General features: G+C 41.5%; 4 protein-coding genes across 4 annotated transcripts; all 4 read right to left on the bottom strand.

Annotated features, from left to right (window-relative positions):
- Window positions 1–1,732: 1,732 nt before the first annotated feature.
- LOC140677465 (histone H3-like) lies at window positions 1,733–2,156 on the bottom strand. The gene has a single exon (XM_072912059.1). The coding sequence runs from the start codon at window positions 2,154–2,156 to the stop codon at window positions 1,746–1,748; it is 411 nt and encodes a 136-aa protein (XP_072768160.1). The 3' UTR covers window positions 1,733–1,745.
- A 5,467-nt stretch (window positions 2,157–7,623) lies between these two features.
- On the bottom strand, window positions 7,624–8,008 carry LOC133574468 (histone H2B 1/2-like). The gene has a single exon (XM_061926624.1). The coding sequence runs from the start codon at window positions 8,005–8,007 to the stop codon at window positions 7,633–7,635; it is 375 nt and encodes a 124-aa protein (XP_061782608.1). The 5' UTR covers window position 8,008; the 3' UTR covers window positions 7,624–7,632.
- A 1,968-nt stretch (window positions 8,009–9,976) lies between these two features.
- Window positions 9,977–10,324, bottom strand: LOC140677462 (histone H4-like). Its single transcript, XM_072912041.1, has one exon. The coding sequence runs from the start codon at window positions 10,322–10,324 to the stop codon at window positions 9,977–9,979; it is 348 nt and encodes a 115-aa protein (XP_072768142.1).
- A 1,629-nt stretch (window positions 10,325–11,953) lies between these two features.
- On the bottom strand, window positions 11,954–17,188 carry LOC133574500 (histone H4-like). The gene is made up of 2 exons (XM_061926660.2): window positions 17,118–17,188; window positions 11,954–12,364 (listed from the first exon to the last, which is right to left on the bottom strand). Exons 1-2 carry the CDS (start codon window positions 17,139–17,141, stop codon window positions 11,963–11,965), a joined length of 426 nt encoding a protein of 141 aa, XP_061782644.2. The 5' UTR covers window positions 17,142–17,188; the 3' UTR covers window positions 11,954–11,962.

The following is a 17,188-nucleotide window of genomic DNA, read 5'->3' on the forward strand; positions in this document are numbered from 1 at the left end:
GGCTGTTTGAGAAGATTTAAAATTAAAATAATAACTAATGTATGTACATATACATAGGCTATTATTTATCCTGATTTGTATATTATTTAAGCTATTTATTTTCTTTTTTATTGCATATTTAAGTTGATATTTCCATTTTTATATTTTTAAATGTAAGCTACAGAAATTTTAGTTTTAATGTTGGCTTTTCTGGCACTTGGTTTAATATTTGTTTAGTTTTATTTAAGGTAGCCTATTTATTTTCTTTTTGTTTGCACATTTAAGTTAATATTTTCTTTGTTATATTTTAAACGTAGGCGACAGAACATTTAGTTTTTATGTTGGCATTTCTGGCTCTTAATTTATTTGTTTTATTTTGAAGGTATTTATTTTCTTTTTGTTTGCATATTTACAGAACTGCTGCTGCAGAAGTGATTCGGTGATTCGCCGACCTGCACACAGAACTGCTGCTGCAGAAGTGATTCGGTGATTCGCCGACCTGCACACAGAACTGCTGCTGCAGAAGTGATCCGGTGATTCGCCGACCTGCGCACAGAACTGCTGCTGCAGAAGTGATTCGGTGATTCGCCGACCTGCACACAGAACTGCTGCTGCAGAAGTGATTCGGTGATTCGCCGACCTGCACACAGAACTGCTGCTGCAGAAGTGATTCGGTGATTCGCCGACCTGCACACAGAACTGCTGCTGCAGAAGTGATTCAGGTTCACGTACTGAACTGTGCTGACTGTGGCGCTGTGTCAGTCACTCACTGCCTGGTGTACTGCATGCACAGAGCTGTGTAGGGACTCGTGTTCACCCTATTTGCTGCTTCTCCCACGAATGTCTGCACTGTACTGTACTACGCACGCCCCCCCCCCCCTCCTTTTTTTGGGGGGGGGGGGGGGGGGGGTGATTCGGTGAACGAATTTTTTGAAAGAATCAATTTAAGGAACTGATTCTAGTGATTCAGTACAGTCAAAAGAACTGCCGATCCCATCACTAGCACTGTACTGTACTACGCACGCCCCCTCCCTCCTTTTTTTTTTTTTGGGGGGGGGGGAGGGAGGGTGATTCGGTGAACGAATCTTTTGAACGAATCAAATTAAGGAACTGATTCTAGTGATTCAGTACAGTCAGAAGAACTGCCGATCCCATCACTAGTGATTCAGTGAACGAATCTTTAGAACGAATCAATTTAAGGAACTGATTCTAGTGATTCAGTACAGTCAGAAGAACTGCCGATCCCATCACTAGCACTGTACTGTACTACGCACGCCCCCCTCCCTCCTTTTTTTTTTGGGAGGGGGGGGGGGGGGTGATTCGGTGAACGAATCTTTTGAACGAATCAATTTAAGGAACTGATTCTAGTGATTCAGTACAGTCAGAAGAACTGCCGATCCCATCACTAGTGATTCGGTGAACGAATCTTTTGAACGAATCAATTTAAGGAACTGATTCTAGTGATTCAGTACAGTCAAAAGAACTGCCGATCCCATCACTACTGCCTTAGAGCAAATACATTCTGGCAAATATACAAGTGTATCAGACTTTGATCTGTACAATAAGTGATCAAACAGCATCATCTACTGGCTTTAGCATGAATTGCAAATTGGGGTAACCTTTCACTCAAATTTGAGAGTAAGGTCCAAGAGCCGGAATAAGATTATTGCTCCTCTTTGTTCGAGTAAGGTATTCTGGATAAACTCTTTTAGTTGACAGTGTGGTGGCTCTGAAAAGAGCCGTTGGGGTCAAGAAGGCTTCCTAGTTTAAGCTCTCTCGCCGCGAATGCGTCGGGCAAGCTGGATATCTTTGGGCATGATGGTCACTCTCTTGGCGTGAATGGCGCACAAGTTGGTGTCCTCGAATAGACCCACCAAATAAGCCTCACTGGACTCCTGCAGCGCCATGATAGCTGAGCTCTGGAAGCGCAGGTCTGTTTTGAAGTCTTGAGCGATTTCCCTCACCAGACGTTGGAAGGGCAGTTTGCGGATCAGCAGCTCGGTGGACTTCTGATAGCGACGGATCTCCCTCAGAGCCACGGTGCCGGGCCTGTAACGGTGAGGTTTCTTCACACCGCCGGTTGCTGGCGCGCTTTTACGGGCGGCCTTTGTGGCCAGCTGCTTCCTGGGGGCTTTGCCGCCAGTGGACTTACGTGCTGTCTGCTTTGTTCTCGCCATTGTGATATGAGCTGAGAAATGTGCTCAACGGACGCGAGCTGCCCTTTTATTCAGACCCTAGAGCGCTTATTGGTTGGTTTGAGAAGAACGCGCCCTGGTGCTAAACAACTATTGGAGGAGAAGACTGAGAATTGAGCCAATCATCAATGACAACGCTACAGCGACATCTGGCGTTGGTAAGTTTTAATGCAGCTTCAATACAGCCTGTCTCGATTTACAGGTATTATTTTATGTCATAATAATGTATTATTGTGTGTGGAAATGCTTCTATGTGTACTTATTAAAGAAAGGCAATTTCATACACCCTGTACTTGATAATGACGTGAAACATTTGATCTTAAACAGAAATAATACGGAAAGTCAATCAAATGACATGCTTTCTAGCTATTATACGCCTTTATTTTGGAATCAAATACAGTATATTAAAGTTAAAGTTAAAGTACCGATGATTGTCACGCACACACTAGGTGTGGTGAAATTTGTCCTCTGCATTTGACCCATCCCCTTGTTCACCCCCTGGGAGGTGAGGGGAGCAGTGGGCATCATTTTTGGTGATTTAACCCCCAATTCCAACCCTTGATGCCAAGCAGGGAGGTAATGGGTCCCATTTTTATATAATATCTGGTGTGTTAAAACGCTTCTTTTGGATTAGACTCATACATTAAACACACATAAACATAATTATGTGCAAGTACAAATGAAAAACATTGTCTTTTGTGTAATTTTCTAATTGTGTTTAACATTTAACATGTGAGCGCTGTCCCTTTTCTGGACACCTCTGAAACATGATGTGCAATTCTCATGTGTGTAAATATTAGATTTTTGGGGTTCGAATTATTATCTGAATGTATGTTATGTGTGTGAAACAGTTGGACGGTAATGCAGACTCTGAAGTCTGAAAAAAATAATAAATTCCCTTTGAATCAGTCTTGTATTGTCTTCTTGCAATTTTTGTTATTGCTTCGACAGCTTTGCAGGACCCTCCTGCTGTCTTGCTGTGTCTATACTGGTTCAGCACTGTGATCATCCTTATGCACGATGGGTGAATATTATACAAAGTGCAGTTTATGACACAATCACAGACATGCCAGGTGAAGCATTTGAATGTATGATAGTACCAGACAGCCTTTATATTAACTTATTTTCTGATCAGTAGGCACCACAATTCAGTGCATGGAATACACTATGTGCTTTGTGACATTCCTAATAGGATAAATACTCATTTCAATTGTTTTATTTTTTTATTTTTTAATAAACTTACTTTTCATGCACACAACATCTAAGTCATTATTAAAATATGCACACATGTAAGAGTATGGTTATTTATTAGTGATGTGCGGATTGATACTTGGCAGCACGGTGGAACAGGGGTTAGTGCGTCTGCCTCACAATACGAAGGTCCTGAGTAGTCTTGAGTTCAATCCCGGGCTCGGGATCTTTCTGTGTGGAGTTTGCATGTTCTCCCCGTGACTGCGTGGGTTCCCTCCGGGTACTCAGGCTTCCTCCCACCTCCAAAGACATGCACCTGGGGATAGGTTGATTGGCAACACTAAATTGTCCCTAGTGTGTGAATGTGAGTGTGAATGTTGTCTGTCTATCTGTGTTGGCCCTGTGATGAGGTGGCGACTTGTCCAGGGTGTACCCCCCCTTCCGCCCGATTGTAGCTGAGATAGGCTCCAGCGCCCCCCGCGACCCCGAAGGGAATACGCGGTAGAAAATGGATGGATGGATGGATTGATTGATACTGAAATATCGATACCGGTGCTTCCAGATCTTTATGTTCTAATATTGATTCTCAAATCAAAATATCAATACTTTTGATACTTTGGTACAGTGGTTCTCCAACTTTTTTCTCCAAGTACTACCTCGAAAAAAAACTTGACTCTCCAAGTACCTCCATAATGACCAACATGATTGTACAGTGTCGTAGTAGGCCTAAGTGTTCATTAAAATAAGACAGGGGTTTTATTTAACAAATATAGCTAATATTTTGGCCACTTTAACATTACCCACAGTTTCAACAGTAATACAGTTTTTGCATAAAGGAAAATTAAACACTGTACTTAAAGTAATTATTTGGCATACCACTAGTGGTACACTACCACATTTTGATAATAACTTCTGTAGTTAATTGAGATGTTGTTTAGTTTAGTTATGTTCTGTTAGTTTTGGACTCCCTCAGTTCCTGGTTGTGCACTCCCTTGTTTGAGTTTGTTACCATGGTTACGTATTATTTTCACCTGCCTCTGTTATTCGGGAAGCACACCTGTGCCTAATCAAGAGACACTATTTAAGCCTGCTTTTCTGTTCACTCGTCCTGGCTTTCTTGTTTGCTGTATGCAACAGTCACGTTTGTTTATTCCTGATTCCGGTGCTCAGTAGGTTTTTGTTTTAGCTTCTCGTGCGAACAGCACGCTTTCCTTTTGTTTTGTTTTTGTCTGTTTGTATGTATTAGTGATGGGTCCGGCAACACCAATGCATCGGCACATGCGTCGAGCTCATAGAGCAAAACCCTGTGTCGGTGCGCGTACCGCTTTTAGAAAGTCACGTGACCGATCATGAGCTGTTTCGGTCACGTCACCGATACGCGAACTGTGTCGCACTGACGCCTCCTCTGTGTCCAGTGAGCGGGTATTTTCTACAGCCTGAGAAATAATAACTAAGAAGAGAAATCGTCTAAAATTTAACACTTTGGAAAAACTGTTTTTTTTAATACAAATGTGTAAAAAAAAAAAAAAAAAAAAAACTTCCCAGTCCACAAGCATCCTCATTCACAACAGGTTCTCTTAGATTTCCATGTCATGATACATGTTCACATTATTTATTGACTGTATCTAAAAAAAGATAAAAAATATATTTTTATTTCAATGAAGATATGAAATAATCCTAAATAAAATACAATGACTTGGTTTATGTTATTATATATATACTAAATTGGCCCTAGTGTGTGAATGTGAGTGTGAATGTTGTCTGTCTATCTGTGTTGGCCCTGCGATGAGGTGGCAACTTGTCCAGGGTGTACCCCGCCTTCCGCCCGATTGTAGCTGAGATAGGCTCCAGCACCCCCCGCGACCCCGAAGGGAATAAGCGGTAGAAAATAGATGGATGGATATATATATAATATATATATTATTCTTTTGTAATATTTTTCTATTTTGTTTCCATTTATACCCCCATTATTTACTTTTTACTTTTTAAATTTGATCTCAATTTTGTACACTGCTGCTGGAATTTTTATTTGCCTGAGGGAACTCTCCTGAAGGAATCAATAAAGTACTATCTATCTATCTATCTATTGTATATACTAGGTCATAAAATCAGTGTCAGTTGAGACGGTCCATAGGTTGCCTGTAGGGATGTTTAATGTCCAGCAGATGTCAGTATTTAGTGACACAGTATCGACACAGTATCAATACAGTTTTGCAATGTGTCGAAACGCTTCATGACGCCTCATCAACCCATCCCTAGTATGTATGTATGTATGTATGTATGTATGTATTTACTATTTATGTTAAATAAACCAAATCCTACCTGCACGCTTTCGTTCGGAGTGTTTTGATTGATTGATTGAAACTTTTATTTGTAGATTGCACAGTGAAATACATATTCCGTACAATTGACCACTAAATGTAACACCCGAATAACTTGTTCAACTTGTTTAAGTCGGGGTCCATTGATTCATGATACAGATATATACTATTTTCATAATACAGTCATCACACAAGATAATCATCACAGTATATACATTTAATTATTTACATTATTTACAATCCGGGGTGTGGGATATGGTCCGTGTTGCGTTGGAGCAACGATCCCGCATAAATATGCGATCCCCACGTGACAGATGTTTAGTATTAATGGGAATGGTATTAAATAATCTTGTCAAAACTAAACGCAATTGGTGTGAACTACTTTTCAATGCACAAGCAAGAAAATGACTGGCAGTTAAGATGAGTCATTGTGTATTACAATACAGCAAGAGTATGTCTACACTTATGCCAAGCTATTTGGGGATATTATATACCGTATTTTCCGCACTATAAGGCGCACCTAAAAACCACAAATGTTCTCAAAAGCTGACAGTGCGCCTTATAACCCGGTGCGCTTTATTACGATTCATTTTCATAAAGTTTCGATCTCGCAACTTCGGTAAACAGCCGCCATCTTTTTTCCCGGTAGAACAGGAAGCGCTTCTTCTTCTACGCAAGCAACCGCCAAGGAAAGCACCCGCCCCCATAGAACAGGAAGCGCTTCTTCTTCTACTGTAAGCAACCACCCGCCCCCGGAAGAAGAAGAAAAAACGCGCGGATATCACCGTACGTTTCATTTCCTGTTTACATCTGTAAAGACCACAAAATGGCTCCTACTAAGCGATCCGGTTCATAAAAAGACGCAATCTCTCCATCCGCACACGGATTACTACCGTATTTCACAGCAACTGAACCGCACTGTGGAACGGGAGCACGTACGGTGAATATTCGCACCACAGGGAATGAGAAGTCATCCTTCACTGTGGTTCTAGCTTGCCATGCTAACTTCCACCCATGGTGATATTCAAAAGGAAGACCTTGCCAAAAGAGACCTTTCCAGCCGGCGTCATCATAAAAGCTAACTCGAAGGGATGGATGGATGAAGAAAAGATGAGCGAGTGGTTAAGGGAAGTTTACGCGAAGAGGCCGGGTGGCTTTTTTCACACAGCTCCGAAGGCGAACACACCTTCACTAAGACGGGCAGACAGCCTCGGACGACATACGCCAACATTTGCCAGTGGATCGTAAATGCCTGGGCAGATATTTCGGTCACAACTGTGGTCCGAGCTTTCCGGAAGGCAGGATTCACAGAACAACAGCGACACTGACTCCCGATGACTTCTACGAGACGGAACCGGCCATTTTGGATACCACGCTTGCGCAACTTTTCAATTCGGACACCGAAGACGAAGAATTCGAAGGATTTACGAATGAAGAATAACTTCAGAAGGTGAGCGCTATGTTTATTTTGTGTGTTGTGACATTAACGTTCGAGCAACATTATGTTACTATTGCTCTACACCATTTTGAATTTTACTATGTTTGTGATTGCACATTTGCGTACATTTTGGGACAGAGTTGTTAGAACGCTGGTTTTCAATATATTATTAAAGTTTGACTGAACTATCTGACTGTTTTTTTGACATTCACTTTAGCGCAGCGTTTTTTTGACATTCACTTTAGCGCAGCGTAGGCGCGGCTTATAGTCCGGGGCGGCTTATTGGTGGACAAAATTATGAAATATGTAATTCATAGAAGGTGCGGCTAATAATCCGGTGCGCCTTATAGTGCGGAAAATACGGTAGTTGAAATTGAATAAATGCATTGAATGCATTTCAACACCAACAATGATGATGGATCCAATTCAAGATTATCTGCAACTTTCTCTTTTGAAGAAGTGAGTGGCTCTTAAAAGAGCCGTTACGTGCTGGCACTGTTATAGCACTTTACTTGGAGCTGGTGTACTTGGTGACAGCTTTGGTGCCCTCTGACACAGCATGCTTAGCCAGCTCACCGGGCAGCAGGAGACGGACTGCGGTCTGAATCTCTCTGGAGGAGATGGTGGATCTCTTGTTGTAGTGAGCCAGACGGGACGCCTCAGTAGCGATGCGCTCAAAGATGTCGTTGACGAACGAGTTCATGATGCCCATGGCCTTGGACGAGATGCCGGTATCAGGGTGGACCTGTTTCAGCACTTTGTAGACGTAGATGGCATAGCTCTCCTTCCTTGTCTTTCTCCTCTTTCCTTTTCCCTTGCCGGCCGCCTTGGTGACGGCTTTTTTGGAGCCCTTCTTGGGCGCTGACTTCGCTGGTTCAGGCATTGTGATGAATATTTAACAGATTGTTACCACATCTAGGGGGAGTTGTGCTCTTGTAGACGGGTTATGCAAATTAAACTGTGGCAACGCCGTTCGTTGATTGGCTGAAATCATTTCGCACTGGGAGGCGGTCTAACAAAAATGCGCGGGACTGCGACATTTACAGTCACGTAATACCCGTTAGAGAAATGTGGGTTTGGCTGCTACATTTTATAATGGAACGCAATTAAAATCCTTAAAATGGAGCTTTATGTCATGCACAGATGTACATAAATATAAACCCTATACGTAAATAGGGTAGTTTTGTATACAATACTTTTCATTTCCTTTAATTACATAAGTTAAAAGACAAAGCTTTTAACTGAGATTGATTCAAAATGTCATATAGGCTCCAGTTCTCTCGGAAGTACGTACACTGATTTCAGCCAGCAAACAACCTACGGGCTTCTGGAGAACACACCATACAATCCCAGTGTATTTATATTCTGGAAATAGAATAGGGAGTTACCTTCACACACCCTGTAAATAAAATCCAATTCTTCTCACCCACTTTAGAATGAACACATATACAGTATAAGGTCTAAAACACGCTGGCTTTCAAAGCGGACACATTAACATATACCAACACAAACAAAAGCTTTAAAAAATTATTCAGATCAAATCTTAATATTTAATTTCCAATATTTTATTTATTCCCTTAGAGATAGGGTGAGAAGCTCTGTCATCCGGGAGGAACTCAATGTAAAACCGCTGCTCCTCCACATCGAGAGGAGCCAGGTGAGGTGGTTCGGGCATCTGGTCAGGATGCCACCCGAACGCCTCCCTAGGGAGGTGTTTAGGGCACGTCCGACCGGTAGGAGGCCACTGAGAAGACCCAGGACACGTCGGGAAGACTATCTCTCCCGGCTGGCCTGGGAACGCCTCGGGATCCCCCGGCAGAAGCTGGACGAAGTGGCTCAGGGAGAGGAAAGTCTGGACGTCTCTGCTTAGGCTGCTGCCCCCGCGACCCGACCTCGGATAAGCGGAAGAAGATGGATGGATGGATGGATGGATGGATATTTTATTCATTTTATAAATGGGAGTTATATGCTGAGTAGTAGTCATTATCCATTGAACTAAGTTTAAATTAGTGACCGTTGTCAAACATTTAGAAATGTAAAATGATGGTGTACATTAATTTCCTGTAACAGACAGGAGTCAAAGGGGTAAAATGGATTATAAATCCCATTTCTTCCTAAACCGCTTCTGACATGATGAATTCTGTAAATATAACCACATGATGTTTCTATGCAAATTGTTAAGCATGTCTGGAATAAATCAAAATCACACCAATGTCATCTGGAAAATCCAAAAACTATTTTAACTAGAGTGATTCAAACACCGTGGGTCCATTGTATTAAACTATTTGAGATGAGCCAGCAAATATGCTCTAAGCCAGGGGTAGGGAACCTATGGCCCTCAAGCCAGAGCTCTTTTGATGACTGCATCTGGCTCTCAGATAAATCTTAGTTGACATTGCTTAACACGATACGTGATGAATAATTCCGCTGGTAATCACAGTGTCGAAATATAAAACATTTTAATGCATTATAATCCATCAATCCGTTTTCTACTGCACCTGTTCAAGAAGTCACATTTATGGTAAGTAGTATTTTAATTATTAGTGGGTTAACTTCAGAATAACAATGTTATTAAAAAGAATAAGAGACTTATTATACTCTAAAAATGTTGGTCTTACTTAAAACTGCACGCATGTAGTTGTATTCAGTGTTAAAAAATATTATATGGCTCTTACGGAAAACATTTTAAAATATTTGGCTTTCATAGCTCTCTCAGCTAAAAAGGTTACCCACCCCTGCTCTAAGCGGTCACATGCTTAAGTCACTTGTTTGTTTTTTATGAGTAAGCATTAAATATATACACTTTGATATTAGTTGGAAAATAGGCTCTCAGCAGACATAGTACGTGGCCCTTAAAAGGACCGTTGATTTTGAGAAGATTGTACAGTGTAGCCTCCAAATCCGTACAGAGTACGACCTTGTCTCTTGAGGGCATACACAACATCCATGGCAGTCACCGTCTTCCTCTTGGCGTGCTCGGTGTAGGTGACAGCATCACGGATGACATTCTCCAAGAACACCTTCAACACTCCGCGAGTTTCCTCATAGATCAGTCCGGAGATACGCTTTACCCCACCGCGACGAGCCAAGCAGCGGATTGCGGGCTTGGTGATTCCCTGGATATTATCACGCAGAACTTTGCGATGACGCTTGGCGCCTCCCTTCCCTAGGCCTTTACCTCCTTTGCCTCTTCCAGACATGTTCTATGATAGCTAACAATAATGAAGACTGACTAACTGGAAGACTCGCTGAGCCTGCAGCTATTGCATGACTGCGGACCTAAGAGAGGAGAGTTGAGTATCTGTCTGGGCGGGCCTCAGTCAGCAGTCCTTCCCCCACCATCACATGGGACTTCTTTGTTCTAACATGTGATTTAAAGAATGCAGCAACAACAAAGAAATAAACCAAATGGACAATATTTTTGTATAACCATATATATATATATATATATATATATATATATATATATATATATATATATATATATATATATATATATATATAATCATATGCTATCAGATACGAGTAGACCTTCATGTCAGCAAACATTTTTTTTCAGTGAAGGGAATAAGCGGTAGGAAATGGATGTATGGATTACATAACGTCTTACATGAAGTGATGTGTGCTGGTATGACGATAAAGTTCCTTGAATACTTGAATCCTGCACAGTTGGGTTATGCCTGATAAGGTTTACTGGAGAAGAAAGAGAAGAGGCGGCGGGAGGGCTAAGATGTGGGGTCAAATCCTTACTGTCAACATTTGAATTTCAAAATTTAGGACATTTCGTGGGAGAAATAGGGGAAACCAAAGGATTTTATATAGATAAGTGACACAGGTGTTAGAACCTATATATATATTTTTTTTTACAAATCAGGGGCATTCTAGAATGCTCCAAAGTGTTTGAATCTGATATTTTTGCATCAGATTCAGGCCACATCAGGAGGTAGTCCTGAATGCGATTAGAATCTGATCTTTTCAAATGTCTAAACGCTAAGCGACCTGTATGTGATTTTTTTCTTCAGCTTTGGGCAAGCTACATCATTCATGTGCAATTGATATTTCATCACAATATCTATTCGATTTGTATTTAAGATGGCCAAATTTTCGGTGCATCGTTTGTCGATAGTGAGCGAATAATAAGCTATATGTAATACATGAAAATATATTTTGAAGGACTGGAATTGACCCTGTGGCGCATTTGCTTACATGTGAGTTGAAAGATGAAGCTCCTGTCGATCTACGCTGATGTCCATGTCTCCTCTACTTAACAGCAGTGGTGGGCCGTCAAGGCCAGCAAGGCATTCTCCTAACATAACCAGAAATCATGATCATAATTAAAGATACAATTATTTTTTAAGTTACTTTCCCTAAATATCTAAAAGTATTCATATTCTCTTCATGTCATATTATGCTCCTTCCAGCTCTTGTTTTTAGGTTATAGAGTTTTTATCCAATCAGAATTCAGCTAGCTTATGTTGCCATGCTGTACCAAATCTGCCCAAAGCCTTCAAAATCAACAATGCGGGCGTCCGTGCACTGTAAGTGAACGGACACAAACATTTGACAGACAATTACGATAGCCAATCAGATCACGAGTTGTCAGTAAGGCCCTCTAGCTTACTGACTAGTTATTGTGAAAATCATAGTCTATTCATAGTTAAGGTCTATATCAATCACATTTGCTATGTGTTACTATGTGGTGCATAACTAAATATACTGCAAAATAGTAATCAAATACAATAGTATAGCAGTTGTAAGTCGTTGAAAGGAACATTCTCAGTAGAACTAGTGTGTGGTCCTTAAAAGGACCTTTGTGTTTGTAAGGTTGAGTGAAATGTTTAGCCTCCAAAGCCATACAGAGTACGGCCTTGTCTCTTGAGGGCATAGACCACATCCATGGCAGTCACGGTCTTCCTCTTGGCATGCTCGGTGTAGGTGACAGCATCACGGATGACGTTCTCCAGGAATACTTTCAACACACCACGAGTCTCCTCATAGATCAAACCAGAGATACGCTTGACCCCTCCACGGCGAGCCAGACGACGGATTGCAGGCTTGGTGATACCCTGGATGTTATCCCGGAGAACTTTGCGGTGACGCTTTGCACCTCCTTTTCCAAGACCTTTGCCTCCTTTGCCTCTTCCAGACATTTTAAGAGTTGCTCGAGTTGCTTCACAAGTGAAAGAATGCAGTGTGCTTGCAACGGCTGGGCCAGCCTCACTTATCACAGCACTACGGACCTGAAAGAGGACAGATGACGTAGTCTTCTGGGCTTGCGGCAGCCCTTCCCCCATGACAAACACACTGCTTCCCCTCCATTATATTTCTCCTTTTTCCCTTGCATTTTAAACCTAACCCTATTTGGCTTCTCTTCGGTTCTATTGTGGAAAAAACATAAATCCAACCCTGGTTTTATTAAAACTGTCAAACTAATTCCACAGTAGATATATACATGTGTTAGTCAATGTTCATTCAGAGCCACTGCTTTATGTTTACACTGTCTAATACAAAATCTCTGCTGTTTAATGCCCACGTTATTTTATTCAACAGCTCCAAGGATCAGGCTGGTTGGGATGATTGACATCATTTTTTTTTTAAATGGTCACACAGAAATTGTATATAGTTGGTGTTAGAGTATCCTAGATTGTGTTAGACTCTACCCGCGTTTTTTGGTTGAACAGTCAGAGGTCGGGTCTTCTGGAAGATTTCCCAAGTATCTATTAAAAAAGTGTCACAGGGAAATATTAGAGCGCTTGTCTCAATCCCGCAAAAGCATTGTCGATTGGGTATGTACACACCACGAGCAGGGCCTCCACAAACAAGCTTCTGCAAAAGTGACCCCAATGAAGAATTATTCGCTCTCTTTATAGCAAAATAGCTGATGAGTTCGATGGGTCAACGAGTCCATGTTCAAACAGTGTGGGGATAAGATCAAGGATGAAAGAAAAATAAGTGATTAAGAGGGCTACGCTTGAGTTGTCTATGTTATCTTAGGCCATGTCTACATTAAGCCGGATAACTCCTTAAACAAATAATTATTTATCCTAAGCACCGTGTCAGCCATACCAAACCCTCGTTTAAGGTCCCCCTCCTTGGATAATTTTGTACACAGGTAAGTGCGCCGTGTATTTCTTGAATCTCCGGCTCTTAGCTTTGTATGGACTCATTGATCGTTTATAACTGAGTTCGGAGAGCAAATTACGTCAGAAAGACCGCGCCCCACACAAGAAGTGACGTCAGAAAGAACGCGCCCCACACAGCTTCATAACAACCGGTTTTGTAACTCGGCGAGTCATCCAGACATGCCCGTGTTTCTCCTTCTTCTAAACGTACTTGTGGAAATCACACATGAATATCTTATGAAAAGGAAACGTGCGATTGCAGCTATTTCAAATGCGACACAGCAATGTTGAGCGACGGTTTTGGATAAGCCCTGGAAGAACGGCAGCCTGGTGGGATATGTTTGTCAATGAGTGTGTGTTGTGTCCAGGTCAGCTGTGATTCTACCGACCGAAAAACTTTGTCCATTTGTCGAAGGAGAGACAACAAGAATGCTGGCTCCTCTGGATGTGATAAAAAAAGGTAGCATGTGCTTTGTATTACCTGGCCGACAAGGGAAAACTATGGACACACAGCCAATGCATTTGGACTGGCAAAACAGACTGTATCAGTTATTGTCCGCCATTTATGTCAAGCGATTACTCAACGTCTTGGTCCAGAGTATATAAAGTTTGCTAACAAGTTGTTTACTTTAACATGTCCATTAAAGATTTGAGTAATTTATGATGGTTCAGGTGTGATTCACTACAGTAGGGCCCCACAGCACGCTGGATTTCAGTTAATTGAAATACCACAACACTGGATATTGTTCAGATAAGTTAAATTTAATTTAAGAACTTGCACACAAAGCAACTATGACCTGCGCATTTTCCGCGCATGCGTACTAGGTCCCGTTGAGCCAGCGGACGGCGGGGGGGAGGGGTCTTAAACAACCATTGTGTGTGTGTGGACAAGAATAAGGTTAGGTAGGATTTACCCTGGATAGCCAGCTTAGTGTCGAAGGAGCCTATGTCGGTTTGCAATTGCCATTGTGACAGGTGAAATTTGTTTAATTGTATTTTATTAATCTGGATTATACAATATGCTCCCCGCAAAAGCGTTACGTCAGCTAAAGCAATGTACAGCGTACCAGAACAGGAACGGTGATGGGTCGTCACTTACGGCGCCCCGTAAAAGGTAAGAAAAAGGTAGAAGCTGGGGGAGTGGGAGTAAACAAAAAAGTTGTTCTTAGACTGGGCTCCTATGAAGGGAGGGGCACAGATTGGGACCGAGAAAAAAACTGGGTAAAGTTAAAGTTAAAGTTAAAGTACCAATGATTGTCACACACACACTAGGTGTGGCGAGATTATTCTCTGCATTTGACCCATCACCCTTGATCACCCCCTGGGAGGTGAGGGGAGCAGTGGGCAGCAGCGGTGGCCGCGCCCGGGAATCATTTTGGTGATTTAACCCCCAATTCCAACCCTTGATGCTGAGTGCCAAGCAGGGAGGTAATGGGTCCCATTTTTTATAGTCTTTGGTATGACTCGGCCGGGGTTTGAACTCACAACCTACCGATCTCAGGGCGGACACTCTAACCACTAGGCCACTGAGTAGGGTAGCCGATAAACCGATACACATGTTGACAAAAAAAACACAAACTTGGGAGGGGAGGGGCTGGCATCCAACCTGAGGCTGCCAGCCACTAGGGGCGCTGCTCCGTTGTCCTTCATATGTGAAGCTGTGGCAAAGGCGTGGTATGGGAGTGGGGGTATGTGTGCATATGTAGCCATAGTCCATGATGTGTGTGTTAAGTCTATAGGCCTTGGAGTCATTCTGCAAGCAGTGACAAAGGAACAGAGTTGATATTTACAGGTGTTGTTGACAGGGAAGGAATTTGTTTTGTCTTCGAAGAGAATCTTGAAGCAACGATCTGGTCACCATACTAGCCAACCTTCCCGACTCACGAATTTCAGTGCCTCTCCCGAAAATCTCCCGGGACAACCATTCTCCTGAAAATCTCCCGATTTCCAGCCGGACAACTATATTGGGGGCGTGCCTTAAAGGCACCGCTTTTAGTGTCGTCTCTCACCTGAAAAGGAGACTATTATATATGTCTCCGTTATCCATAGTTTTATCTATAACCCATAAAGTAGGCAGGCACGAAGCTATTTCTCAGCGTGTGTTTATTCCAGCCGGCACGTTAATACACTGACATACAACATCCGGATTCCCATCATGCATTGCTTCAAAACTACGGCAAGTTGTACTATCCAAAATTTCCAGCCGGACAAACAATATTCGGGGCGTGCCTTAAAGGCACTGCCATTAGCGTCCTCTCACCTGAAAAGGAGACTATTATATATGTCTCCGTTATCCATAGGTTTATCTATAACCCATAACACGGTGGCCGAATGGCTATAGTCACTCATGAACGGTCAGAGAAGCACAAGGCTGGTCACAGCCCAGTGTTATGGGCCACCTTGCAAGCAACATTTGTTCTCATTTGCGGATGTTTTCAACAAATCCGTGAAGGAAATGTTCCCGGATTCAGAGATCGCTCGCCAGTACTCAAATGGCAGAACAATAGCTACTCAAATAGTGAAAGGAAAGTGTTATTTTTTTTAAAGTAAGCAGAAAGTACAGTAGAGTTAGTAGAACAACTGTGTTTTCATTACTGTACTATATATATATATATATATATATATATATATATATATATATATATATATATATATATATATATATATATATATATATATAAGAAATACTTTAATTTCAGTGAATTCTAGCTATAAATATACTCCTCATCCCTTGGATGGATGGAAACAGCTCATTATTTCACGTTGTGATCAAAAACGCTTACAAAGGTCTGAATAGTGAACAGCAGGGATGTCAAACTGGAAGGCTCAAACAGAATAAAAGTAACATTATCAGTAAGACTTGGGAGATATTAAGACCTGTGTGATTTGCACTAATTAGACTGTTGTTTACTTTAACGTTTTTGGTTTTCTGTTTTCTGCCTTTTTTCAACCCGACTGCCTGTTTTTCTACCTAAATTTTGTTTGACAGAACATTCTGTAGTCAAGGACAAACATGAACGGGTTGTCTGCCAGTGCATGGCTTGGGACCTTCCACTTTAAACAACATGAAGTGGCTCCGTGACAGCTACTCCTGCATTCAGTAAAATTTTAATTTTCTTTGTTAATAACTTGATTTTTATTTTAAGATAAGTTAGTGACATTGGTGTTTTTGTTAATAAACAAAAGAAAGCTAGAGTAATATTCAACCTTCTATTGTTGTTCTAAACAGGCTCTGGGGCGATCAACAAAACAACTCATCGCAGGGCCAACAACGATTAGCTGTATGAAAATATGATTTGGCCATGGTGTACATACAGTATGTAGCTTATTCCACAGACAAGTAGGCAGTTGTTTTGGATAAGAGTGAAGTGTGTTAGTGAAGTTGAGTTATGACACTTATCTAAAAAAGAAACATTTACTTACACATATTTGTTCAAAGATCCAAACGACCAACCTCTCTCAGCATTCATCTCCTGTGTGGTCAACATTTATATCAATCTATCTATCTATCTATCTATCTATCTATCTATCTATCTATCTATCTATCTATCTATCTATCTATCTATCTATCTTTCTATCCAATGCCTACCACTTGTCCCATTTAGTAATAATAATCTCAATAAAAATAATACTCAACATTTGACCCGCCGTATATGAGTTCCTGTGTGCGTGAGCAGCCTTTTTAGCCAAATTTAATGGAGCAGTTCAGAAGCTAGCTTGACTGCTAACGTTACATGTGTGTGTTTGCTCAGTGACACACACGCTGAGAAAATCTGACTTGTTCACAGATCAAATGACTGATAATTGATTTGAAGAAGACTAAAATACTTCAGACAACTAAGTTACTGTTAAAACATGAACTTTTACTCACAGCAAGTGTACGATCGTGGTCCATCGTTTACTTCAATGCAGAATAACTTGTTCAATGGCTGCAAGGCACCA

This window comes from Nerophis lumbriciformis, linkage group LG32, assembly GCF_033978685.3.
Source record: "Nerophis lumbriciformis linkage group LG32, RoL_Nlum_v2.1, whole genome shotgun sequence".
Lineage (NCBI taxonomy): Eukaryota > Metazoa > Chordata > Actinopteri > Syngnathiformes > Syngnathidae > Nerophis > Nerophis lumbriciformis.